At 36.8% G+C, this 25,413-nt stretch overlaps 2 protein-coding genes and 1 long non-coding RNA gene across 4 annotated transcripts; 2 read left to right on the forward strand and 1 right to left on the reverse strand.

Moving 5' to 3' along the window:
- The first annotated feature begins 428 nt into the window (after positions 1 to 428).
- On the forward strand, positions 429 to 10,315 carry LOC121981875 (peroxidase P7-like). Its single transcript, XM_042534635.1, has 3 exons — positions 429 to 653; positions 757 to 934; positions 9,715 to 10,315. The coding sequence occupies exons 1-3, from the start codon at positions 444 to 446 to the stop codon at positions 10,287 to 10,289; spliced, it is 963 nt and encodes a 320-aa protein (XP_042390569.1). The 5' UTR covers positions 429 to 443; the 3' UTR covers positions 10,290 to 10,315.
- A 106-nt stretch (positions 10,316 to 10,421) lies between these two features.
- On the reverse strand, positions 10,422 to 12,494 carry LOC121981873 (peroxidase P7-like). Its single transcript, XM_042534632.1, has 3 exons — positions 12,270 to 12,494; positions 11,198 to 11,389; positions 10,422 to 11,104 (listed from the first exon to the last, which is right to left on the reverse strand). Exons 1-3 carry the CDS (start codon positions 12,492 to 12,494, stop codon positions 10,553 to 10,555), a joined length of 969 nt encoding a protein of 322 aa, XP_042390566.1. The 3' UTR covers positions 10,422 to 10,552.
- A 9,546-nt stretch (positions 12,495 to 22,040) lies between these two features.
- Positions 22,041 to 25,036, forward strand: LOC121981876. Of its 2 annotated transcripts, XR_006111946.1 has the most exons (5): positions 22,041 to 22,172; positions 22,263 to 22,616; positions 22,689 to 22,747; positions 22,857 to 23,243; positions 24,805 to 25,036. It is a non-coding gene; the product is annotated as an uncharacterized LOC121981876 (long non-coding RNA). The 2 variants fall into 2 exon arrangements; XR_006111945.1 differs by having other exon boundaries at positions 22,102 to 22,616.
- The last annotated feature ends 377 nt before the right edge of the window (positions 25,037 to 25,413 follow it).

The raw sequence follows: 25,413 nt of genomic DNA on the forward strand, positions 1-25,413 counted from the left end.
GTGGCGGCCACACTCCTTACCTACTTTTGCGTTGCCTCTCTCCCCGGCCGTCTTGAAGAGGGCCTACGTCTAACTGGCAGAACGCTGTTCCGGTGGGATGGAATCCATTACTGCGCTAAACAATTACACACCGACTCAAAGCCATAACACTGCCAGAACATTATCACGATGCCGCCATTAAAGTATAAATTAGCTAGAATCTAAGTAACGTGGGAGAATTGGTGGCCTTTGTACTAATACAAATATATAATCCTGCAAGTAATAATTTGAGTTGGTCTTTGATGTTAACATATTGCTTAATGCACATGCATCGCCCACCATACATACACAATGCCAAAGCGTACAGCTTTTGATCTCTGCCAGCTTCGCTAGTGTCGTATGAGTTATAGCTAGCCAGCATTGTTCACTTGAAAGAAAATAGTGCTCGAGCTAGCTGATCAGCCATGGCGATCATGAGCATATTCTTCTTTCTCGTTGCATCGAGTATTACTACCACTGCGCATGGACAGCAGCGGCTGTCGCACAAGTTCTACTCGCGCAGCTGCCCGGGCGTGCAGTCTCTGGTTCGTGCCACAGTCGAGGAGGCCCTCCGCGGGGATCCCACTTTGGGTGCCTCCATTCTTCGCCTCTTCTTCCATGATTGCTTCGTAAATGTATGTGCCACTTTGCTGCTTCAATTAATTCGATCGTGCGCGCGCGGTTATATATCTTTGCTTGCAAATGCCGATTTATGATGGCTAGATTGCTCCTGATCAGGGATGCGATGCCTCGGTTCTTCTCGACGACACGCCCTTCTTTACAGGAGAAAAGAATGCGCCGCCAAACATGAACTCACTGCGCGGCTTCCAAGTCATAGACGCCATCAAGGCGCGCGTGGAGCCCCGCTGCAGGGGCACCGTGTCGTGCGCCGATATCCTTGCTCTTGCTGCCCGGGAAAAATTCTTAAAATATACCTTTTTTTAAAAATATGGATAACAGTATGTTTCTTTTTGGAGAAGCTGCGCTGGTATGCCTTTCGCATTTATAAAATGCGAAATTTAATAAAGTTTCACATTCTTGGAATGCGAAACTATAGGCGTTCCGTAAAAAAAAGTTTTATTTAACATTTTGCCACTTTCGCTGTTTCGCATTTCTTAAATGCGAAAGTTGTAAGCCTTTCCCTAAAATGTTTCTGCCGACACCTTTCCTCTTTCTGCCGACACCTTTCCTCTTTTTTTTCCTCACAGCCCGTCCACCCCACATCAAGCCACGCTAAACCCTAAATCGCCGACTCCTCCTCGTCCTTCTTCTTTTCATAGTGTCCGCCCGCTCCATTAGTTGTCCGATCTTGCCACGCCGAACACCTAAACCTTAAATCATCGCCGCCTTATTCTTCTTCTTCTTCTACTCGCGATCTCGTGGCTGCCCGCCCCTGGAGCTGTCTGATCAGGCCACGCCGGAGCACCTCATTGCGAAGGATTAGAAGGCAAGTCTAACTTGTTGCGAAGTATTAGAAGGCAAGGCCCAACTGTGAATATAAAGACCCGATTCTCGTCGAATTCGTCGGCATCGAACTGTTCTTCAACTTAACAACAGTGAGTTTTATGGTCTAAAAAATCTTCCTTTTTTTTTAAAAATAGTTCATATGGTAATGTACTGATGTATTGCATATACCATTTAATTAGGGTTGTTTGGCTTATTAGTATGGTTTTAGAACGTCCAATTCCTGTGAGCTTGTTTTGGGGAGCTAAGATTGAATATGAGAATGATTCAATTAAGCATGGACAGTCTATCTCTAACGCTACCATAGTGATTGAACATAAATTGAGTTACGACGAGCTGGTAGATGAGATTTGTCAACAAGTTGGTGTGGATAGAAAACATTTTAAGCTGAATATTATCTTGGATTATGAACAAAATGGGAAATCCAGATCCACCCTTATTACAAATGATAAGTCATTACAAATTTTATTCTATTTGGCCCAGATAGTTACAGATTTTTGGGCTGACATCTATGTTGAGATGGAAGAAATTCCGCAAAGTTCGATCCAACAGGAAGAATTATTGCCAACCGAACACACGAGCATGGTTGCACTTCTTAATAATTTTATGGGATCAATGTCTCATGTTGGATCTTCTAATGGATTTGTTGAACTGAATTATGTACCAAGTTTGATATCTAAACCTACAATTCAGATGACTGTAGGTGAAAACATCAATATGGGTCCTCCGTTACCATCTCAAGATTTTGTTGAGCTTCCTCATGTAGAATCTCCAATGTATGATACCATGATTCCTTTTCCATTGCCACCGGAGGTGCAGTTGGATGATGAGGCACGGAGTAGTGAATATTCTCAATCTTCTGAAGATAGTGGGGACATTTTGAGCATTCCTATGGATGATGACTCTCCTGATGATGGTGATTGTGATACTCATCTTAATTGTGGTGAGATTCCACCATATAATGAAAGGGTGATGCACTTCATGAATGATATATGGGAGGAAAATGATGATGACAATGTAGATCGAGAAGATGCAGTTCATATTGATATTTGGAGTGAATCAAAAAATCAAATTCGGCTAGGAATGCTATTTGACAGCAAGTCTCAACTGCGGAAAGCCGTGACATTATGGTCTATCAGTCAAAATCGGGAGTTTAAGGTAGTTGAAAGCAGAATCAACACATGGGTTGCAAAATGCAAAGTGGCGCCGTCAGACATAGATTCTAACACTGGGCCTGAGAATTATAGGTCACCGTGTCTTTGGTGTATTCGTGCAGTTCATAAGAAGACGCATAAGATGTGGCAAATCACTCGATGGGTAAATATGCACAATTGTCTTGGCTCCATCAGTGGCAATAATAATAGAAATTTAACTTCAGCTATCATTGCGTCTCACATTATTCATCAAATTGAGGTGAACCCTGGATATCCTGTAAAAAATGTCCAAGCTGATATTAAACAATCATTGCATGTTGATATTTCATACAAGAAGGCATGGCATGGGAGGAGAAAAGCCATAGAGATTGTTTATGGAAATTGGGAAAGTAATTTTGCTGGGCTACCTTCGTATATTGCAGCCTTAGAGCATTCTAATCCCAATACTATTGTTAACTGGCATCATCACCCAAGTAGCACTGAAAATGTGAAAGTCTTCAAATATATATTTTGGGCATTTGGACCAGCAATTGATGCATTCCACATGTGTAGGCCGGTTATCAGTGTTGATGGTACACATTTACGAGGGGCTTATAAGGGAAAGATGCTTATAGCTGTTTCTAAGGATGCAAACAATCGCATATTACCTGTTGCTTATGCTATAGTAGATGAGGAGACTATAGCTAGTTGGTGTTGGTTTTTTGAACAATTCAGGTATTATGTGGCACAAGATAGACAATTATGTGTTATTTCTGATAGACACCATGGAATTATTCATGCTATGTCAAATTTAGAGGAATGGAAGGAACCAATTGCATATCATAGATTTTGCCTTCGACATGTTCGAAGTAATTTCATGACAAAGTTTAAGAATGTCACTTTGAAACATTATTGTTGGGCTATTGGCAGTACTACTCAAAGACGAAAATTCAACAGATTTAGGAGACAGATTAGGGCACTTGATCCAACGGCATGGCAGTATTTGAGAGATATTGGCATAAGGCGGTGGAGTCTTGCTTACGATGGTAACCATCGATGGGGATGTCTTACAACAAACACTTCTGAGAGTTTGAACAATGTTTTGCGAGGGGCTAGATTGTTGCCAATTAAGGCATGTATTGATTTGTCATTTCATAGAACTGTTCAACTTTTTCAAAGGTATAAACAGGTAGCCCATCATTGTAATACAGCCCTCCCGCCACATCATTGGAGCAAATTCATGGAGGCTGAAAGACATGCACAAGGACATCACATTGATGAGTTTAACTATACAGATGGAGTGTACAAGATTGTAACAAGAAGACAATTGAATGGTAAAGGTGGTCATGTACACACGGTTCTTTACTATGAAAAAGATTGCACATGTGGAAAGTGGCAGATGCATAGATTTCCATGTTCACATGCAATTGCTGTTTGCCGACATAGAGGGGATAATGCTATTGACCTTGTGGATGAAGTTCACACCACAAAGACTTACATGGCACAATATTCTGGCAAGTTTTATCCTATTCATCATAAGGATTATTGGACAAATCCAGGTTGGGAGATTCAAGCAGATTACTCAAGATTGATCAATCATGGACGGGGTCGGAGACGTGAAAGTCGAATACAAAACGAGATGGATATGAGGCACCCTGATGAACCCCGTAGATGTGGAAGATGCCACCAAACTGGCCACAACAGGAGAAATTGTCAAAATACACACCCCAGGGTTGATAATGAAGTCGATAGTTGATGTTTTTTTAATATAATGTATCTCAGTAAGTGAATACCATGTGATGGGAATTAATATTTTGTATTGTATCTCAGTAAGTCAAATACATTTATGTTATTTGGGATTTGAAACCTTGTACAACTTTATTTATACTCTATTTTCTGGTGTTGCTGTGATATAAGACTTTGTACTTTTGTCTTTATTTGTTTTTTTTTTGTTACGAATATTGTTTGTTTAATGTCAGTTCTTTATGCTGCAGTAAATAAATTAAATACTATTTAATTAATTTTTAAATTTTGCAGGGTGTTTAAAATGACATCACCTCCAGTTTATAATTTAAATCCAGGCCCATTGATACCAGACTTGCTATTCTTACACAAAGAGCATAGATCTTCGGATCTATTTTATGGGAAAATCAAGGATGACCCACTTAAAGTAAGAAGATGTGATAGTAGTTTTTGGAGACATGTTGATAATATACCACAGCGTGTAATGCATCACATACAAGAAGCTGGGTTTGAGGGTGTCATTCGGTGTGGATATATCCAACTCGATCATGGTCTTATTACTGCTCTAGTGGAGCGATGGCGTCCAGAAACTCATACTTTTCATTTCCCTATTGGTGAGGCGACAATTACCCTACAGGATGTTGAGGTTTTGTGGGGCCTCCAAGTTATAGGATCTCCTGTGTGTGCTGCTGATATGAACAAATCATTAGAGCAGTGGATAGATATATGTGAGACTATGATGGGTTTTACTCCTCCGGATGGTGCCATATCAAATAATCGAATACTACTAAGGTGTTTGTATGATATCATCTGCAAGCCTCTACCTGAGAATGCATCAGATGAATCATGTATTCAACGGGCGAGAGTCTATATTTTGTATTTGTTGGGTGGTAATTTGTTATCTGATTTATCTGGTAGCACTGTGTACATGCATCACCTCATCAATTTGGTTGATATGTCTGTTAGTGCTTCTATGAGTTGGGGGAGTGCTATTTTGGCCTGTTTATATAGACGTTTGTGCAAAGCGTCATATTCAAAGGCGAATGAGATATGTGGTCCGCTAGTATTATTGCAGGTAATTGAATATAGCTTAATGATATCTTGTATTATATTGTAATTCTTTTAAAATATATTATTTTCTTTTAGTTGTGGGCTTGGGAACGGTTATCCACCATTCAACCCATCCGACGCACTGATGAAGTCGATTTCACTCGCCCTTATGGATCGAGGTTCGTTTACTTCAATACAATGGATTAAATTATTTATTTATATTTTTTTATATATGCAGTGTTAAGTTTAATAATCTTCCATCCATATATATTTAAGGTGGAATGTGGAGTTTGGAGTGACTAGAGTTCCGATGCATGTTTTGCCTGCCTATCGAGATGCATTCGCCAGTCTACAACTTAATCAGGTATAAATGAATGATAATATGCTATATGTTTTTTATTCTTAAACGATAATATGCTATATTCGAAAGTTACAAGGACTCGAAGATAATATGCTGTAAACATAAAATGACACGCAGGATAAGAAGCTATTGGTTAAAGAAATAAGCTATTGGACCTATTACCAGGTTATAGCTTATATGCTGTAAACCTCGCTCACCTGCTCACCTGGTTATAACCAGGTAACAATATTATTAGCATATTATATGCTATAATTGGTAATAATATTACCAGGTTATTATGTTATTATGTTTACAGCACATTATACACTATTCCTTTAATATTAACATAAGAACCTGGCTCTCCTGGTAATAATATTAAGAAAATATTATTCCTCACATGATAATATTATTACCAAGGAATAACTTCTTAATATTAACATTTGTCAAAGTTTATTTCTTAAACTTGCTATATTACAGATTGTTTAAATCAGGTAGTGTAAACAATTTAAGTTTATTCTTAAACTTGCTATTTCTGGATGGGTTTCTTATCCTTTTCAGTTTATCTGGCTACCGTATGAAGAACATGTTCTTGAATTATTGCCTTCGTATTGTACAAGAGGTCGAGCATGTTGGAGATCTGTTACCTATTTGATATGTTGGGAGATTGTTGAAGCTCACTTACCAAACAGAGTCTTACGACAATTTGGTATGCATCAACCGATCCCTATTCCTCGCCTGTTAGATAAACATGTTGCATTGCATAAAATGACACGCAGTGGTAGAGCCAACACTAATTGGATAGAGACACATCAACAATATATTGATCATTGGCGTGATTCACTTAACCATGTTGAAAATGGCGAGTTAGTGAATGATCCAATGCATGCCTCTGTAGAATATATGTCTTGGTATTGGCAGCGGACAGTTATATACATTACAAATCCGAGTCAACGATTTTCTTCTAATGGCTTTCAGGGTGATGGAGAGACTACTGAGTATTTGGTATTTTTTTTTTCCAATATGAAATTTTTAGTAGTACCTATTAATTTGCATTTATTATGTTCATACTAACTAATTCATCTATGTATATATTTAGATGGATGGCATGTGCCGAGTGTTCTACACATCATTAGACTTGATGGCGATCAGTGATGCTAAGCATGCTGGATATTTTGCACAAATTCGAGACATAGCTAGCCACTACATGCACCAAGCCAGAGGACAGCAACGTTTGGATATTAGGCATTCGCATGTACTTGAACAAGTTGATCACCAAAGTTCACTTACACAACAGATTCATAAAGAACCAAGAAATATTCAGCGGGGAAGACAAGGTGGTAGGAGATGCCGAACTCAACCTACTCAATCTCATTTTTCAAATATTGGTCTTGGAGGTTCTTCAAGTAATTTGGAACATGGTAGTCACTCTGATACTACATTACCAACCCAGACCCCCACAGTTTGTCCATCGCCTATTACTCCAATTCACCTTTTTGATCAAACACTTGATTCTGGCATAACCAATGATAATGCACACAATGGTGGATCTAGTCAATTGCAAGTAAATGATAATGAGCTGGATGAGCAAAATGACATTACCGTTGAACATCATGGTGATCTCCCCATAGCTCTACGCAAACAAAAAAGAACAGTAAAACATATTGGTTGCGGTACACATGGGAGGCTAGGGATGGGGCACTAATTATTACTTAGCAAAATGTAAATTTTATTTGGACAATAGTGTATTATGAGAAAAGACTAACTTATGTTGGGTGGTTTCAATTAGTAGTAGTGTATCTCTTAAGTTGTATAAGACTAACTTTAGATTTTCTCAGGATATTAAATATGTGTGCATCATGTTTTGGCTTCATGAAGCATTCCTTAGTGTAGCGGATTATCTGTGCAGATTTTGCATTAATGTGTTAGAAGGATAAATTCATGTGTAGTGTGTTTGATGGATTTTTTGATGGCCGGATATGGATTTCTTTTTGGTGTGATGGAATATGAGTTATGTGCAGTTGCTGATTGTAGATATTATGTGCAGTTGTTGTAGATATTATGTGCAGTTACTGATTGTAAATATTATGTGCAAGTTGCTGATTGTTTTACTCTGTAAGAAATTTGGTTTCAAATATTGATGAAGCTGAGGAATTCTTGGAAGTTGTTGAGATGCAAATGTTCTTATGTGGTTAATGTTCTGATTCTGTAAGAAAGTTGCTGAGGAATTCTAGGAGCTTAATGTACTATCTGCTCCAAATAGATAGAATTCATTCCAGCTCCAAATAGAATTTGTTTGCTTAATGTACTATCTGCTTTTTTAATATAGGATTCCATCAAATCAAGGTATTATATATGGAAGGTTGAAATTCCCAACATTAAAATGAATGGCTATGGATGAAGTCTCTACAGGACTATAGAGAGGCTCTATATATTTATTTTGTCCAGATTCTCACACTATCATTTGTCTTTTGTTTCATATAAATGCGTATCATATCATGTGTTCATGTGTGTTTATGCTTTATTCTTAGGTACCAATGTTCACTGCATCAGGTCTGCGGGTCCGCTTTCTGAAGGTACATCTTTGAAATATTTCAATCCCATAATTTGTAACACTCGAATTATTTATTTTTCTAATTATTAGCATTTATGTTTAGGCAGGTATGGGAGAAAAGTGGTTATAACACAGTTGAATGGGTTCGTTACATCACCAAAGCTGGATCATATGAAATTAGATGTTAGTTTATGAACTGCATAGAAACAACTAAAAACATCACCTTTGGAAGGGGCCAAGTGAGTTGGAGCTCGATAGTTCATGAGGAACAATTCAGATGAGATGATGGATCCATCTTCAAGCATGAGCTCCTAGATATGTGAAAATGTTGTGAAATCCTTTGGATGGCCACTTTATTTCCATACAAAATTTAAAAAGAAAAAACTTATTTTTTTTTATATGATTTTAGTATTTTTGGTTTGTACTTTTACTTGATTGTCAGATGTTTCAGTTGGATAATAGTATTGATTTCTGTTTCTTATATTGTTCAACTGAGGTAAGCGATTTATTATGCATTGTTGACTAATGGTTGCGAAGTTACACGGTAAAAATTCAATGATTTTATTTGTCTTGTTGAACTAAATAAGTGAATAAGTCGGATGTCGCTATAGCCCGTATTTTTCTCTGAGAATTTGGGTGAACAAGTTGGTTTGCTACAAAAGCATTGGTTTCGCAGTTCGCAAACAAAAAAAGAGAAAATCCTTAGTTCTTGGAGCATAAAATAACAAATGCGAAAGCATTTACAGTAAGAATTTTATTGTTTATGGCAACAACATTGATTTCGCATTTAGCAAATAAAAAAAAAAATCCTTAGTTTTGGAGCAGAAAGCAGCAAATGCGAAATCATCTACACTAAGAATTTTTTGGTCTTTTAAAGCATTGGTTTCGCATTTAGCAAATGCGAAACTATTGCTTTCACATTTAGCAAATGCGAAACTATTGCTTTCGCATTTAACGAATGCGAAATCAATGCTTTTGAAGCAAAAAAATTCTTAGTTTTAATAGGAAAGCTCGCCACAGAGCAAATATCGTAGCATTCTTGTGTTCAGGTAACTACAGAGCAAATATCGATATTTGCTAGGACATTTTGTAATTACCACGATATAAATACCAAATATCGTAGCATGTCTGTGATTTTCATTAGTTTCGCATTTGCAGAATATGAAACCTATTAAATTTCGCATATTGCAAATGCGAAACACACACCAAGGTAACTACTTTCAAAATAAACACATTGTTTTCCAGATTTTACGTAATTGGTATATTTCAGGAATTTCCTCTGCTGCCCGGGATAGCGTCGCATTGGTACCTAATTAGATGTGTTTTTTTTTTTATATAGATATTCGATTTAGATTTAAGCAGAATTAGAGGAATTGTTTCGATCATATAGATCAATCGGTGAGTTTGGAAAATTAATTTTAATTTGCAGCTCGGAGGACCATACTGGGCGGTGTACCTCGGCCGGAGGGACGCGAGGACGACGAGCCGGCAAGCGGCTACAGCGAACCTCCCGGCGCCCGGCGCGAGCTTCTCCGACCTCGTGACGTCGTTCGCGGCCAAGAGACTGAGTCCCCGGGACTTGATCGCGCTCTCCGGAGCACACACGATTGGCCAAGCGCACTGCAGCAGCTTCCGGACCCACATCTACGGGGAAAGCAACGTTGATGCGAGCTTTGCCGGCGCCCTTCGCCAGACCTGCCCGCCGGTGCAGGGGATCGGAAACAGTCATCTGGCGCCGCTGGACGTGCAGAGCCCGGTGGTGTTCGACAACAAGTACTACCAGAACCTGGTGGCCCGCCGGGGGCTCCTCCACTCCGACCAGGAGCTCCTCGGCGGTGGATGGTTCGCTGAGTCGGTGGTGTGGCGGTACAGCGTCAATCAGACGGCGTTTTTTAGCGATTTCGCGGCGGCGATGATAAAGATGGGCAACATCAGTCCTCTGACGGGAAACAGAGGCGAGGTGAGATTGAACTGCAGGAAGTGGAATTAATGAAGATTACGCGTATGATCATTCATATCGATCTATACCTGTTGAATACATAAATAATGTCAAAGCTCGATGCTTTGTTCATTGTTTCTTTGTTATTAATTGGATATGAATTTTGTTTGATTCCTCTTGGCAAGCATTCATCAAGAACAATTAATAAAATAGCACAAACTTAATTCATATTGCTCTCTTGGCAAGCATTTATTAGTAGCGCGATTGTGCACTATCCAGTGCATTTCGTACACGTAATTAGTAATTAATGTCTTTCAGTTTGCCCTCCGGCAGTGGGTTCGGATCTCTCCGGCGGCGCCGGTCAAGGGGCTGATGTTCCCCATCTTGACCATGGCCGCCGCGAAATCCATGTAGAAGGCCTGGCCGTTTGCGCTGTAATGCCTGACCAGCCCGTCCGCCGCCCCGCCGTTGAACAGCTCCTGGTCGGAGTGCAGCAGCGACCGGCGGGCCATCAGGTCCCGGTAGTAGCTGACGTCGAACCGGTTGGGGCTCGTCGCGTCCAGCGGCAACCTCCTCGCGTCGCCGCCTACCCGCGGGCAGATATGTCGTCTGAACGCCGCGTACCTCGGGTCCACGTCGGGGTCGTTGTACACGTGGGGCCGGAAGCTGGCGCAGCGCGCCGAGCCCACCGTGTGGGCGCCGGAGAGCGCGGTGAGGTCGCGCAGGCTGAGCCCCTTCGCCGCGAACCGGGTCCTGAGGCTGGAGAGGCTGTCGGAGGGCGGGGGGAGGTTGGCGTTCGCGTCGGCAAGGCTCGCCGTCAACGCGTCCCGGCGACCCAGAACAACCCTCCACGACGGCCCTCCCAACTGACAAATCGAAAATTATTTAATTTGCATGTATTTCTCAGCACGCAACGAGAGATTAATAATCTCTAAACAATAAAAAATCATAAAATTGACCAGAGTGACGGCGTCGCGAGATGCGAGAGCGAGAATGTCGGCGCAGGAGACGGTGGAGCGGCAGGCAGCCTCCACTTTGGATTTGATGGCGTCGATGACCTCGAAGCCGCGGAGGGAGTTGGCATTCCCGACGGCGTTTTTCTCACCCGCCATCGCCGGCGTATCGTCGAGGAGGACCGACCCATCGCACCCCTGTACCGTTAATAACCGACCAATCATAATTAATTAATTAATTAATTACTGGTAATGATGGAACACGATCTAGTCGGACGAGTCCCTTCGGGGTGGTGCGATGATTAAGGGATCGAAATTCGACGTGATCAAGCATAATTTTCCTTATGTCTTGACCATTTGCATTAATGGCTAATAGTCATCTGTAATTTACCTTCTCCATGTTGATCTGGATGTAGTGGAACGAATTAAATCATCTAACAAAAAGAAGGATAATGCTAAATGACCAGAATCTGGCCAGCTAGAATCAATACATGCAAGTGTACACATGGGTATTTTGGTAATATCATCTGTGTACATTAACTACATGCATGTACATGCATGCATTCTAATTGGAGCATAACAAATTCTAGCTGGCCAGATTCTGACCAACAAGAATTACCGTAAAAAGAAATATTGTAAATAATAATTTAAAATTTTAATGGTCCCAGCCGCTGAAGTCTCCACCGTGAGTGGCGTATCGATTGTGTCAACAAATCACGAGAAGTGCACTCTTATCGCTTTCCTCTTCAAAACCCGGTACTGGCTGATCTCCAGCTCAAGCAATGGCGACTCCGAGCACGCCATCCATTAATGGCCCCGTGACCATTTCGCATGCACGGTCAAACCTCTATCCAATGAACTTATAGTTTTTGCGAAATTAATGTCATATTTTATATTAATAGAAAATAATTATACGTACGTAGAATTAAACTGAATGGTGTTGAAAACGAAGGGAGTAATCCCAGTAAAAGAGGGATTTTATTCCTAAGGAATTAATATAAATATTGCTATAAATTCATATAAATATTGCATGTATATAATTAAGAAATTGCTATTGATACAGATAAATATTGCATACATTGACGAAGCAGTCATGGAAGAAGAGCCGGAGAACGGCCGCGCCCAAGGTGGGGTTCCGTTTGAGAGCCTTCTCCACGACGGACAGAACGATGGCCGGCAACTTCGGGCACGTCGTGGCATAGAACGCCGGTGTGAGCTGCGGGTGGGTGGCGCACGGTGCCAGGAGGAGGAGTAAGAGGAGGAGGGTGGCGGTGAGCCAGCGGACATTGGAGAACGAAGCCATGTCGAGATAATGCTTCTGGACTACGTATAAATAACTGCTGTATTAAAGCACATCTCTTTTAAGAAAAATGATTTTTTATTCTTTTAATTACAGAATAAATAGACGAAATTGGACCATTTGCACTGTTCAATGGATGGTCCTATCGAACACTGCTAATTAGTCACTTGGGAAGTGACAATATTTGCGTCTCTGTCATTGTCTGCGTATGCATGGCTAAAACATGTATAAAACACTCATTAGTGACTTCAATTAACTCTAGTAATAATCAACACTATGTTCATATATAAATGTTCATTGTTTTTACCCTTTTTATTGTATTTGCATGTTCTCGAAAGCTTGTAGATAAGAGTCACTCTCGTAGTAGCTGAGATGAAGCTGTCAGCACAGCTATCTTCTATATCTCTTTGCCTTTCTAAAAGCCTTTGGCACCAGCCAGGCAAGAGAGTTGGTTATCCCATAAGTACAAAAAGGGAAATCCACTTGCATATTGTTGGATCAGTCCTTCAATCCATTTATTTGAAAACTAACGATTAAAAATAAAATTCAATGTATTTGGAGAAATGAGGGAAGAATATTAAACTACCGTAATTAGCACAACATTTTGTATATAGCTTGTGGAATTAATGGCGCACTCTTTTTTTTTTTTACGTTGTTAGTTTTGTAGAATTTGTGCAAATAATTAAACGAAAAACATTGACCATAAGACTTTATCTTATTCTGGCCAAATATTATGGATAGTCAAACTATCAGTCAACGAATAATCTGATGTGAGCACTTTGTAGGTATCATCCATGAAGGGGATGAATAAGACCTGAAAGACACTTCAATAGAAAGTTAGACTGGCGTTGGGAGATCCCAACATGCCACTTTGACACTCAAATTAGGATTGCTTGAGGTATCAAGAGTAGACCATAAAGAAAACATAAGTGAGAGCTTGATAGAGTAAAAAAAAAATGTGTATGAGAGTTTACCAAAAGGTGATCCTCTTGCATTTACCTTCTCTCGGATTTATATAGCTATCAAAAAAGTATCTCCACGTCAACGCCAATAAGGTGATTAGATTCGACAATCGTTAGTTGCGTCTTCATCCATTAACCGCCACGTTTTGCAAGAGGGCATCTAACGTTGGACAGGATAGCGATTATCCTACAAACTAACGAGAAGAAGGAAGTAAGGAGAAAGTAAGAGAGAACAAAGAAAATTTAAAAAAAAAAACTCACCATTTGTCAAGAAAAAGAAAGTTTGTTAATAATAAAGGATAAATTTTCAAACAACTAAATAGGTGTTTATATAAACTCTAGATCCTAAAACTCAAAAAAAATGAAAGAAATTCTAATATAGGAATATCAATTCTTATCTTATAAATAAAGAAAAGAAAAGAAATTTTAGTAGAAAAAAAAATTTCTTAACAAAAATCCTTATAGAAAGAAATTAACAAAATAGAACACTAATATAAACAAACTCTAACCCATAAATACAAGAAATATCAAAAATACTCTAAAACCATAAAATAGAAATTACTAAAAATAGTAAAAAAATCTTTGGAGGTTCTGAAAAAGTACCTAAATGGTGCTTTTTGGGCCCGAAACTTGGTGTTTATGAATACCCATAAAAATATAGATTTTTAAATTCTGCACGTGTGAGTGCTGATAATTTGATTCTGAGTCCCGAGTCAAAAATTATGATCATTTGAAGTTCAAGAGGTAATAATGGGTTGGGTTTGCATTTGTCTCCACTGGTTGAAAAAAACTCACCCTCGAGTTTATAGTAGCCTCATCAGCATCCACTGAATAAGGAGTCAAATACTTCACATTGAAAACATTAGGGGTGCATTTAGTTGAGAGTTATCCTTATAACCTTGGTTATTCATCAAAGATTATCAATGAAAATCCTGTTTGGTTTAGGTAATCGATAATTCTTGAGTAATGTTTCATGTCCAACACGTCAGCAAAAGGGGCATGCAACCCGGAATCAGAAAACCTCGAAAAACTGAGGTTTTTCTTGATTCCGGAGTTAAGGAAATTTTTTTACCCAAAATACTTTCGAACAAGAGAAAAATGTAATAAAAAAAGAAAAATGTAAAGAAAAAAATAAAAACTAAAAAAATAAAAAAAAAGGGTAAAAAAACATTAAAAATAAAAAATAGAAAAAAATGTAAAAAAATTTAAAAATAATAAAAAATAAGGAAAAGGAAAAACGTAAAAAAATAGAAAAAACGTAAAAAAATAGAAAAACGTAAAAAAATAGAAAAAAAATAAAAAAAAATAAAAAATATAAAAAATAATTAAAAAACTTTAAAAAAATTTAAAAATATATATAAAAAATAGGAAAAATTAAAAAAAAACATAAAAACATAAAAAAACATAAAAAAATGTAAAAAAATAAAAAATGGAAAAAAATAAAAACACTTAAATTTTTTTAAAAAAAATGAAAAGAAATACAAAATAAAAAAACACACATAAAAATAAAGAAAAACGTGAAAAAGAAAAAATAAAAAAACGTAAAGTTTAAAAGATATATATGGTTGGTTTTGTAACTAAGGGTAATATAGTAAAATATTAAATTAGGTTATTCATTAAAATCGTCAAATAAACAAGTTTTTGTTGCATTACCTAGGTTGAAACAAACAACATTTGGTTATGTTTTATTTCCCATAACCTCGGGTTATGCATGATAACTTGAACCAAACACACCCTAGAAGTCTTCAAATGACTAGGAAAGTGCAACCTATAAGCATTGTCATTAATGTTCTGCATTATCTCACATGGTCCAATCTTCTGATCCTTCGGCTTATTATACTCACCAATAGGAAAATAATCTCGAGTTAATATAGCCCAGACAAAATCTTCAATCTCAAAAAATACTTGACGACGATGACTATCAACCTCGAGTCTTGTATTTGATATTGCTCTCAAGTATTACCCTGAAGATTAAATAATTGCTCATGAATGCCCTGAAGATACTCTGTCATCTCATCAACTTTAAGATCATCCTACATGTCTAACAAGGGCTCAGTACAAAACGCAGGATGAGTTCAACCCATAGATAATCTCAAAGGAACTCAAACTTGTCGTCTTGTTTCTCGATCTATTATAGGTAAACTTTACTTGAGGTAATGTCAAGTCTCACTGTTTTGACTTAGTTCCTGTGAGACATCTTAAAAGATTGCCTAGACTCTAATTCACCACCTCAGTCTGTCTATTTATCTGAAAGTGGTAGATACTACTAAAGTTCAATTGTGTGCTTAATTTTTTTCATAATTAAGCTCTTCTAGAAATGACTGATAAACTTGGTATCTTGATTCGAAGTCATGAACCAAAGAATGTCATGTAAACGCATGATCTCCTTGATATAAAGATGGGCAATCCGAACAACATCCATAGTCTTCCTATAAGGTACAAAGTGTATCATCTTTGAGAATCTATCAACCACAACAAGAATTGAATATGAGGTTCGTTGACAGAGCCGACTTTAGGGGGAGGCAGCCTAGGCAGTTGCCTAGGGCCTCCCCATTTTAGGGGCCTCCATATTAGATTTTATATTTGTATTTAGGTTTTTTATTAAATTTGATAATGGATTAATTTTTTGACAGACCAATTAAAATAGTCCACTTATTTTATAATTGCACATGGACCATGAAAAAAAGTAATTCGTTAATGTCAATTTTTTTAACAAATCAATTATTAAGCTTTTATATTTGCATTAAAAATCAATTTAGGTGAAACAAAAGCCATTTCACTTTTTCCTTTTTAATTTTGGATTATCTCTCATACAACCCTATCCCCATCTTCTGCCTTGTTCCTACGCCAAAACTCCACCTTCAGTCGCGACAGAGAAACTCTCTAGAGAGATTGACAGTCCGACAATCTCTGATCTCCGACTTCAATCTCAAATCCCACCAGTCCACTAGTTCAGCACTGATAGTCTCGTATCTCTGATCTTCGCTTTCCAAGTTCTTATTTGAGTTGAGATTTTTTTGCTTCCTTTCTGTCTGTTTCCCATCCTTTATCTACGTTTGTAGTTTGCATCGTTAGTCCATTGCACGACCTTTTGCCCTATTTGCTTGTAGTCCTAGAGTTTAATCAATTGACATTTTTTGGTTGAGATCTAGAGTTATGCTTACAACATCATTTTGTGTATTTGATTTCGTCCTGAAATTAAAACTATTGCTGACAACTGATAATTGAAACTATTTGACATCAATTGACATTTTTGGGTGGAGATCTAGAGTTATGCTTACGACATCATTTTTTTAGTTGACAATTTTGTACAACAAAAAGAGCGAAGAGTATAAACATTTTGTTATTAGATTTAGTTTATATATGTCACTTTTTATAATTTAATGAATTTAGCATATTGAATATTAGTGATAATCATGTGCATTTAATTATCGGTATGTAATATGTTTATATTTAATAAAAAATATTATATAGGACTTTCACCTAAAAATTAGCCTAGGGCCTCTAATTTTCTAGAGACGACCCTATTCGTTGGGTGCAGGATAATGCTATTTAAATCCTTGTTGACATCCAACTAAGTAGTTTTGGGAATAGGTAAGGGAGTATACAAACTTGTATTGGTGAGAAACCCCTTACATCGCTGACACATAGAATCTCGATCTACAAAGTGAGCCACATCGCTGGTCAACTTAAACCAATAAAAATCGACATAGATGAGGTTCAACGTCTTATCATGTCTGAAGTGCCCCTCATTATGAATCTTACTCATGATCTACTGCCTGAGAAAGCAATCTGAAATACACAATTCACTACAAAAAAACTACAATTTAGGGACGAAATTTTGGGACGAATAAAATTCGTTGCAAATTTGGGACAAATTTTGCAACGAAGAAATAATTCATCGCAAATTAGCAACGAAGATAGAAACGGAAAAAGTTCGTTGCAAATTAGCAACAAATACATTTTCGTCGCAAAACTCGTTGCCAATCAGCGTCGAAAAATAAATTTCGTTGGAAAAATTTAAAAATTTGCGTCAAAAAAAATGTTCATCACAGAATTTGAGATAAACATATAAATTTTTGCGACAAATATCTGGTTTCATCGCAAATTGGCAACAAATATATATTCGTCGCAATTATCGTCGCAAATTTGGGACGAAATCCCGAGGTCGTCGCAAATTTCTATTTTTTTAAGTGAGACTTTAAAAATTTGGAAGATGACCCTAGAGATTTCGGAATGACAAGAAACAAGTTTCTATGGGTTCGTATCATAGTCCTCATCTTACTAGTGGGCCCAAACAAAATTTTTAATCAATATTCTGACGTTTATAAATTTTCTAACCCGAACAAGTAATAAATATTAAAATCCTGATTCAAAAATTTATAAACGTCGGAATATTAGTTAAAAATTTTGTTTGAGCCCACTAGTAAGATAGTGAGGACGATACGAACCCATAGAAACTTGTTTCGTGTCATTCCGAGCATTGTAGGGTCATCTATCAATTTTTTAAAGTATCAATTAAAAAAACAATGAAAAAGAAATTTTGGGACGAAATTTGGAATTCGTCCCTAATTTGGGACGAACCTGGAAGTTCGTTGCAAATTTGGGACGAATTCTCAGTTCGTCGCAAAGTTTAAAATTTTCAAATATCAAAATAAATGCGTCGAAAATACGAGAGATGGACCTACAGAGCTCCGAATCACATGAAACAAGTTCCTATGGGTTCGTATCGATCTCATGATCGCAACGATGCCCTCAAATATTTTAAAAAAAATTTTAATCGTAATAATAAGTGGAAGAAGTTCATGAAGCTTAAGAGTTAGTGAAAAAGAGTTAGTGTTTGAAAATGGTGAAGTGATTTTGGAATTAAAAAAATACTCACCTAAAAATATTGTGTGAAAAAAATATTTGAGGTCACCGTTGCGATCAGGAGATCGATACGAACCCATAGAAACTTGTTTCATGTGATTCGGAGCTCTGTAGGTCCATCTCCCGTATTTTGGATGTATTTTTTTATTTATGAAAAATTACAATTTTGCAACGAACTCGGGAATTCGTCCCTAATTAGGGACGAATTCCCGAGTTCGTCGCAAATTTCTATTTTTTTAAGTAACACTTTAAAAATTTGGAAGATGATCCTAGAGATCTCGGATTGACACGAAACAAGTTTCTATGGGTTCGTATCGTTCTCCTCATCTCACTAGTGGGCCCAAACAAAATTTTTAATCAATATTCTGACGTTTATAAATTTTCTAACCCGAACGAGTAATAAATATTAAAATCTTGATTCAAAAATTTATAAACGTCGGAATATTAGTTAAAAATTTTGTTTGGGTCCACTAGTAAGATGGTGAGAACGATACGAACCCATAGAAACTTGTTTCGTGTCATTCCGAGCTCTCTAGAGTCATCTATCAATTTTTAAAGTATCAATTTAAAAAAAAAATAAAAAAGAAATTTTGGGACGAAATTTGGGATTCGTCCCTAATTTGGGACGAATTCCCGAGTTCGTCGCAAATTTCTATTTTTTTAAGTAAGACTTTAAAAGTTTGGAAGATGACCCTAGAGATTTCGGAATGATACGAAACAAGTTTCTATGAGTTCGTATCATTCTCCTCATCTTACTAGTAGACCCAAACAAAATTTTTAATCAATATTCTGATGTTTATAAATTTTCTAACCCGAACGAGTAATAAATATTAAAATCCTGATTCAAAAATTTATAAACGTCGGAATATTAGTTAAAAATTTTGTTTGAGCCCACTAGTAAGATGGTGAGAACGATACGAACCCATAGAAACTTGTTACGTGTCATTCCGAGCACTGTAGGGTCATCTATCAATTTTTTAAAGTATCAATTAAAAAAACAATGAAAAAGAAATTTTGGGACGAAATTTGGAATTCGTCCCTAATTTGGGACGAACCTGGAAGTTCGTTGCAAATTTGGGACGAATTCTCAGTTCGTCGCAAAATTTAAAATTTTCAAATATCAAAATAAATGCGTCGAAAATACGGGAGATGGACCTACAGAGCTCCGAATCACATGAAACAAGTTCCTATGGGTTCGTATCGATCTCATGATCGCAACGATGCCCTCAAATATTTTTAAAAAAATTTTAATCGTAATAATAAGTGGAAGGAGTTCATGAAACTTAAGAGTTAGTGAAAAAGAGTTAGTGTTTGAAAATGGTGAAGTCATTTTGGAATTAAAAAATTACTCACCTAAAAATATTGTGTGAAAAAAATATTTGAGGTCACCGTTGCGATCAGGAGATCGATACGAACCCATAGAAACTTGTTTCATGTAATTCGAGCTCTGTAGGTCCATCTCCCGTATTTTGGATGTATTTTTTATTTATGAGAAATTACAATTTTGCAACGAACTCGGGAATTCGTCCCTAATTAGGGACGAATTCCCGAGTTCGTCGCAAATTTCTATTTTTTTATTAAAAATTTAGAAGATGACCCTAGAGATCTCGGATTGACACGAAACAAGTTTCTATGGGTTCGTATCGTTCTCCTCATCTCACTAGTGGGCCCAAACAAAATTTTTAATCAATATTCTGACATTTATAAATTTTCTAACCCGAACGAGTAATAAATATTAAAATCTTGATTCAAAAATTTATAAACGTCGGAATATTAGTTAAAAATTTTGTTTGGGCCCACTAGTAAGATGGTGAGAACGATACGAACCCATAGAAACTTGTTTCGTGTCATTCCGAGCTCTCTAGAGTCATCTATCAATTTTTAAAGTATCAATTTAAAAAAAAAATAAAAAAGAAATTTTGGGACGAAATTTGGAATTCGTCCCTAATTTGGGACGAATTCCCGAGTTCGTCGCAAATTTCTATTTTTAAGTAAGACTTTAAAAATTTGGAAGATGACCTAGAGATTTCGAATGACACGAAACAAGTTTCTATGGGTTCGTATCATTCTCCTCATCTTACTAGTGGACCCAAACAAAATTTTTAATCAATATTCTGATGTTTATAAATTTTCTAACCCGAACGAGTAATAAATATTAAAATCCTGATTCAAAAATTTATAAACGTCGGAATATTAGTTAAAAATTTTGTTTGAGCCCACTAGTAAGATGGTGAGAATGATACGAACCCATAGAAACTTGTTACGTGTCATTCCGAGCACTGTAGGGTCATCTATCAATTTTTTAAAGTATCAATTAAAAAAACAATGAAAAAGAAATTTGGGACGAAATTTGGAATTCGTCCCTAATTTGGGACGAACCTAGAAGTTCGTTGCAAATTTGGGACGAATTTCCAATTCGTCGCAAAATTTAAAATTTTCAAATATCAAAATAAATGCGGTGAAAATACGGGAGATGGACCTACAGAGCTCCGAATCACATGAAACAAGTTCCTATGGGTTCGTATCGATCTCATGATCGCAACGATGCCCTCAAATATTTTAAAAAAAATTTTTAATCGTAATAATAAGTGGAAGAAGTTCATGAAGCTTAAGAGTTAGTGAAAAAGAGTTAGTGTTTGAAAATGGTGAAGTGATTTTGGAATTAAAAAAATACTCACCTAAAAATATTGTGTGAAAAAAATATTTGAGGTCACCGTTGCGATCAGGAGATCGATACGAACCCATAGAAACTTGTTTCATGTGATTCGGAGCTCTGTAGGTCCATCTCCCGTATTTTGGATGTATTTTTTTTATTTATGAAAAATTACAATTTTGCAACGAACTCGGGAATTCGTCCCTAATTAGGGACGAATTCCCGAGTTCGTCGCAAATTTCTATTTTTTTAAGTAACACTTTAAAAATTTGGAAGATGATCCTAGAGATCTCGGATTGACACGAAACAAGTTTCTATGGGTTCGTATCGTTCTCCTCATCTCACTAGTGGGCCCAAACAAAATTTTTAATCAATATTCTGACGTTTATAAATTTTCTAACCCGAACGAGTAATAAATATTAAAATCTTGATTCAAAAATTTATAAACGTCGGAATATTAGTTAAAAATTTTGTTTGGGTCCACTAGTAAGATGGTGAGAACGATACGAATCCATAGAAACTTGTTTCGTGTCATTCCGAGCTCTCTAGAGTCATCTATCAATTTTTTAAAGTATCAATTTAAAAAAAATTAAAAAAGAAATTTTGGAACGAAATTAGGAATTCGTCCCTAATTTGGGACGAATTCCCGAGTTCATCGCAAATTTTTATTTTTTTAAGTATGACTTTAAAATTTGGAATATGACCCTAGAGAGCTCAGAATGACACGAAACAAATTTCTATGGGTTCGTATCATTCTCCTCATCTTACTAGTGGGCCCAAACAAAATTTTTAATCAATATTCTGACGTTTATAAATTTTCTAATCCGAACGAGTAATAAATATTAAAATCTTGATTCAAAAATTTATAAACGTCAAAATATTAGTTAAAAATTTTGTTTGGGCCCACTTGTCATATGGTGAGAACGATACGAACCCATAGAAACTTGTTTCGTGTCATTCCGAGCACTGTAAGGTCATCTATCAATTTTTTGAAGTATCATTTAAAAAATAAAATGTTTGCGACGAATTATGAGGTCGTCCCTAATTTGGGACGAACTTGGCAACGAATTATAGTTCGTCGCAGAAATCGCAATAATCCCGATCCCTACCGTGCCCTAATTCTTTTTCTTCTCTTCTCCATCTGCTCGTGCGGCGGCTGCGAACCTTCTGCCCTATTCCGGCCACGATCTCCAACAGGTAAGTTTATTTCTCCCCCTCTTTTTTCCCAAGCATACTAGAGCGTAAGGCGATGGTCGTTGCTTGGTCACGCCGGCTTTTCTTGCACAGCACGCACGGATCTCCGACCCCCTATATGCTGCTTTCTGGCCTTGGTGGCCGCTGCCGGCCGAAGGATCGTTGCCGACCGCCTGGCGACGCTGGCTTGCCGGTTGCCGCCTCCCCTGTGATGCCTCGGGGGCTGCTATCGGTCTCCTTCTGCCGTCTGCAACTGCTGCCGGGCCAGATAGCCACTAATGGCCACTGTCGCCCGCTTGGCGACATTGCCTTGCTGGATGTCGGCCCCCTGTGACGCCTAGGGGGGCTGCTGCTGGTCTCGTGCTGCCATTGGCAGTCCCTGCTGGCTCCTAGTTGCTGCTACCGACCCCGGTTGTCGTTGCCAGTTCTTGTCGGCTGCTGCTTTCCGTGGGTGTCGGTGGCAATAATTGTTTTTGAATCTTATATACAATTGTAAAAATTTTATTGTTTCTTGTGTAGGTTTGTACACCGACGTGGTTTAATTTGGAGAGACGCTCATTGTTGTTCTCCTTTGTCAGGTATATGTATTTAGATTTGTTTATTAATAATGATAGTAATAATGATACTGTATTTACCTATTGTACTATTTCTTGTTTTTATTTTGATACTGTATTTCGACTTGTTCAGCTTCTGCTAGTTCTGATATTGAGGGGTCTGAGCCGTCTGTTGGTAGTGATTTCAATTTATGGCTATAGGCGAGTGGGGGGCCAAAAAGGGGAGGAAAGATATTCGGAATGGGTTCATTGAGCAGAACCCATAGAGTTGGTCGTATATCTTCTTCTTCCTCCTCACATACCTGGCAGATGCATAACTTGACTGAAGAGGTTTCCCAGTTGAAGGGCATTATAAAGAACAGGGATGAAGAAATGAGAGAAATGCGCCGACAACAAGATTTTATTATGCGGCATCTTCAGTTAAGTTCTGTTCCAAGTCATATTCCTTCCGGTGACGGTGATGATGGTGATGATGGTGATGATGATAATGGCGGTGGTGGTGATTCTTGATAAATTTATGGTAAATTTTATGTTTGAATATTTTTCATGTCATGTTATAGTTGATTCTATATTTTCATTTTACCTTGATACATTGCATCTTATGTCATGTTTGCTATCTATATAAGATAACGCTGCCAAACAAATTCTACTACATTATTATTAATTTAGCTTTGTATCTTCATGTCCTTGCTCTTTTGATTATTTTTTAGAACACCTTATACTATGATGTGTTATAATAATTCCATGCTGCCTTTGTATAATTTTGATGTTTGAGTTACAATTATGTCATCTTTTTGATGCAATGACTAGTTTAATTTGGTGATCATTCTTTTGAACCTTTCATAGAGTAACTATCTCTAATATTGATTTGAGTTCTTTTGTCAATTCTTTTACCCGCGTTTATATTTTTGTTATTATTTTTGTTGGGATTGGAAATCTTGTTCTAGTATAATCACATTAGTATATATGTAATATATATACTAATGTGAGTACTGATGTGCTCTTTTTAAGAGCACTTATATACACATTTAACTATACAAAATTAACCACACAAGTATTAAAAGGATTATCAATGTACTTATTTCATTATCAATTTCCTTATTTGAAGCTCCTTGAATGCCCTTGTTTGTCGCTGACAACGATTTCATTGAAGCATAAATAACTTAAAGAGGTTTAGGAGAAATTTGACTAAATAACTTATTTCATTATCAAATAGAACTTTTACTATACACTCAAAATTATAGGTCTACCTAATTTTATTTCATTGCAAAATGATTCAATTATGAACCTTCACGTATAGCAGTATGTTGGCAAAACAGAATGTTATTGTAGCTTGTTTGAAGATATGGATGCTGGTGATTAAACAAAATTGTTATATATATATATATTTGAAGAAATTTAAGTAGATTGATGAATTTTAAATTAAAAGGTAGGATATGCAATTAGAGATTAAGATGCTAGCATGTGGATTGAAACCTTAAGCCAACAGTCCTATTAAAATTTATTGAATTTCTCCTTAGGTATATAATTTGAGTCTCTATGACAGTTACTTGCTCATATGGGGCTCCAAGATCCTATTTTTTTGTCAAACTGTAGGATCCTCACATTCGTGAAACAAGATATTTAATTTAGTAAACACGAAAATATAGTCCAATTTACAAGAATACTATTATGATTGCATATTAGCAAGTTGATTGGTAATCATCAAGGTATATAACAATGGGAATAATCACTGATCTGGTAATATTAAATCACATAAAAATTGTTCCAATGGAATTAGTTGTATATATGAATATGATGTGTTTAGTTTTGGGATAATTTGTTGAACTTGTTGTTTGAATTTTGGTTATTTGTATATATGAACATGAGGCTTGACCAAAGGATATGAATTGCAAACAACTTTAATTTCACATTGATACTTTGCATTTTATATCATGATGATACTTTGCATGCTATGACAAACAATCTTAGTAACAAATTTCATTCATGTATGTAAATGTTAGATACAAATATCATTAATATGTTTGATACATTTTTGTAATTATAAATGTTACTTATTGTATGTTTGTAATTTGACGCAGGAAAAAAAGCACGGAAGGTGACCGAAGCTCCTGAGACATGATGATATGTATTTTATTTTCTTTTGGATGTCTTGTTACATTTGTTGTTTGGATTATTATAGAACTTTCATGTTTGATATTATGAGTTGTTGAACTTGTTTGGATTTTGGTTAGTTGTATATATGAATATGATGTGTTTAGTTTTGGGATGATTTGATTGGATATAAGATATATGGATTATGGATGTGTAGGATATGATGTGTTTAGTTTTGAGATGATTTTTTTGGATGTCGTATATGGATGTATTGGATATAATTTGTTAAAGATGATGTAATTGTAATATGTAAACAGAAATACAGAAAAAACAAAAAATAGTTTCTGCATTTTTTTTTTGGGACAAATTTTGCGACAAATATATCTTTGTCGCAAATTTATCGTAAAATTCGTCCCAAATTTCGTCGCAAATTTGGGACAAAAAATAATTTTTTGTCACAAAAGATACAACTTTTGCGATGAATCAAGATTTGTCCCAGAATTCGTCGCAGATTTGGGACAAAATTAAGTTTTTCGTCGCAAATTAGGAACAACTTTTTTCTGATCGATGTGTGTTAACGTTCCAAATTTGGGACG

The sequence above is a fragment of the Zingiber officinale genome, chromosome 5A (genome assembly GCF_018446385.1).
Source record: "Zingiber officinale cultivar Zhangliang chromosome 5A, Zo_v1.1, whole genome shotgun sequence".
Classification (NCBI taxonomy): Eukaryota; Viridiplantae; Streptophyta; class Magnoliopsida; order Zingiberales; family Zingiberaceae; genus Zingiber; species Zingiber officinale.

What these genes read in the sequence shown, in the direction of transcription:
- LOC121981873 (XM_042534632.1), bottom strand. Translation starts at nt 12,494, where the DNA reads ATGGCTTCGTTCTCCAATGTCCGCTGGCTCACCGCCACCCTCCTCCTC. An exon ending in TCCATGACTGCTTCGTCAAT is followed by an intron (nt 11,390 to 12,269) that starts GTATGCAATATT and finishes TTAACGGTACAG; the next exon opens with GGGTGCGATGGGTCGGTCCT. An exon ending in CTCGCGACGCCGTCACTCTG is followed by an intron (nt 11,105 to 11,197) that starts GTCAATTTTATG and finishes TCGATTTGTCAG; the next exon opens with TTGGGAGGGCCGTCGTGGAG.
- LOC121981875 (XM_042534635.1), top strand. Translation starts at nt 444, where the DNA reads ATGGCGATCATGAGCATATTCTTCTTTCTCGTTGCATCGAGTATTACT. An exon ending in TCCATGATTGCTTCGTAAAT is followed by an intron (nt 654 to 756) that starts GTATGTGCCACT and finishes GCTCCTGATCAG; the next exon opens with GGATGCGATGCCTCGGTTCT. An exon ending in CCTTGCTCTTGCTGCCCGGG is followed by an intron (nt 935 to 9,714) that starts AAAAATTCTTAA and finishes TTTGGAAAATTA; the next exon opens with ATTTTAATTTGCAGCTCGGA.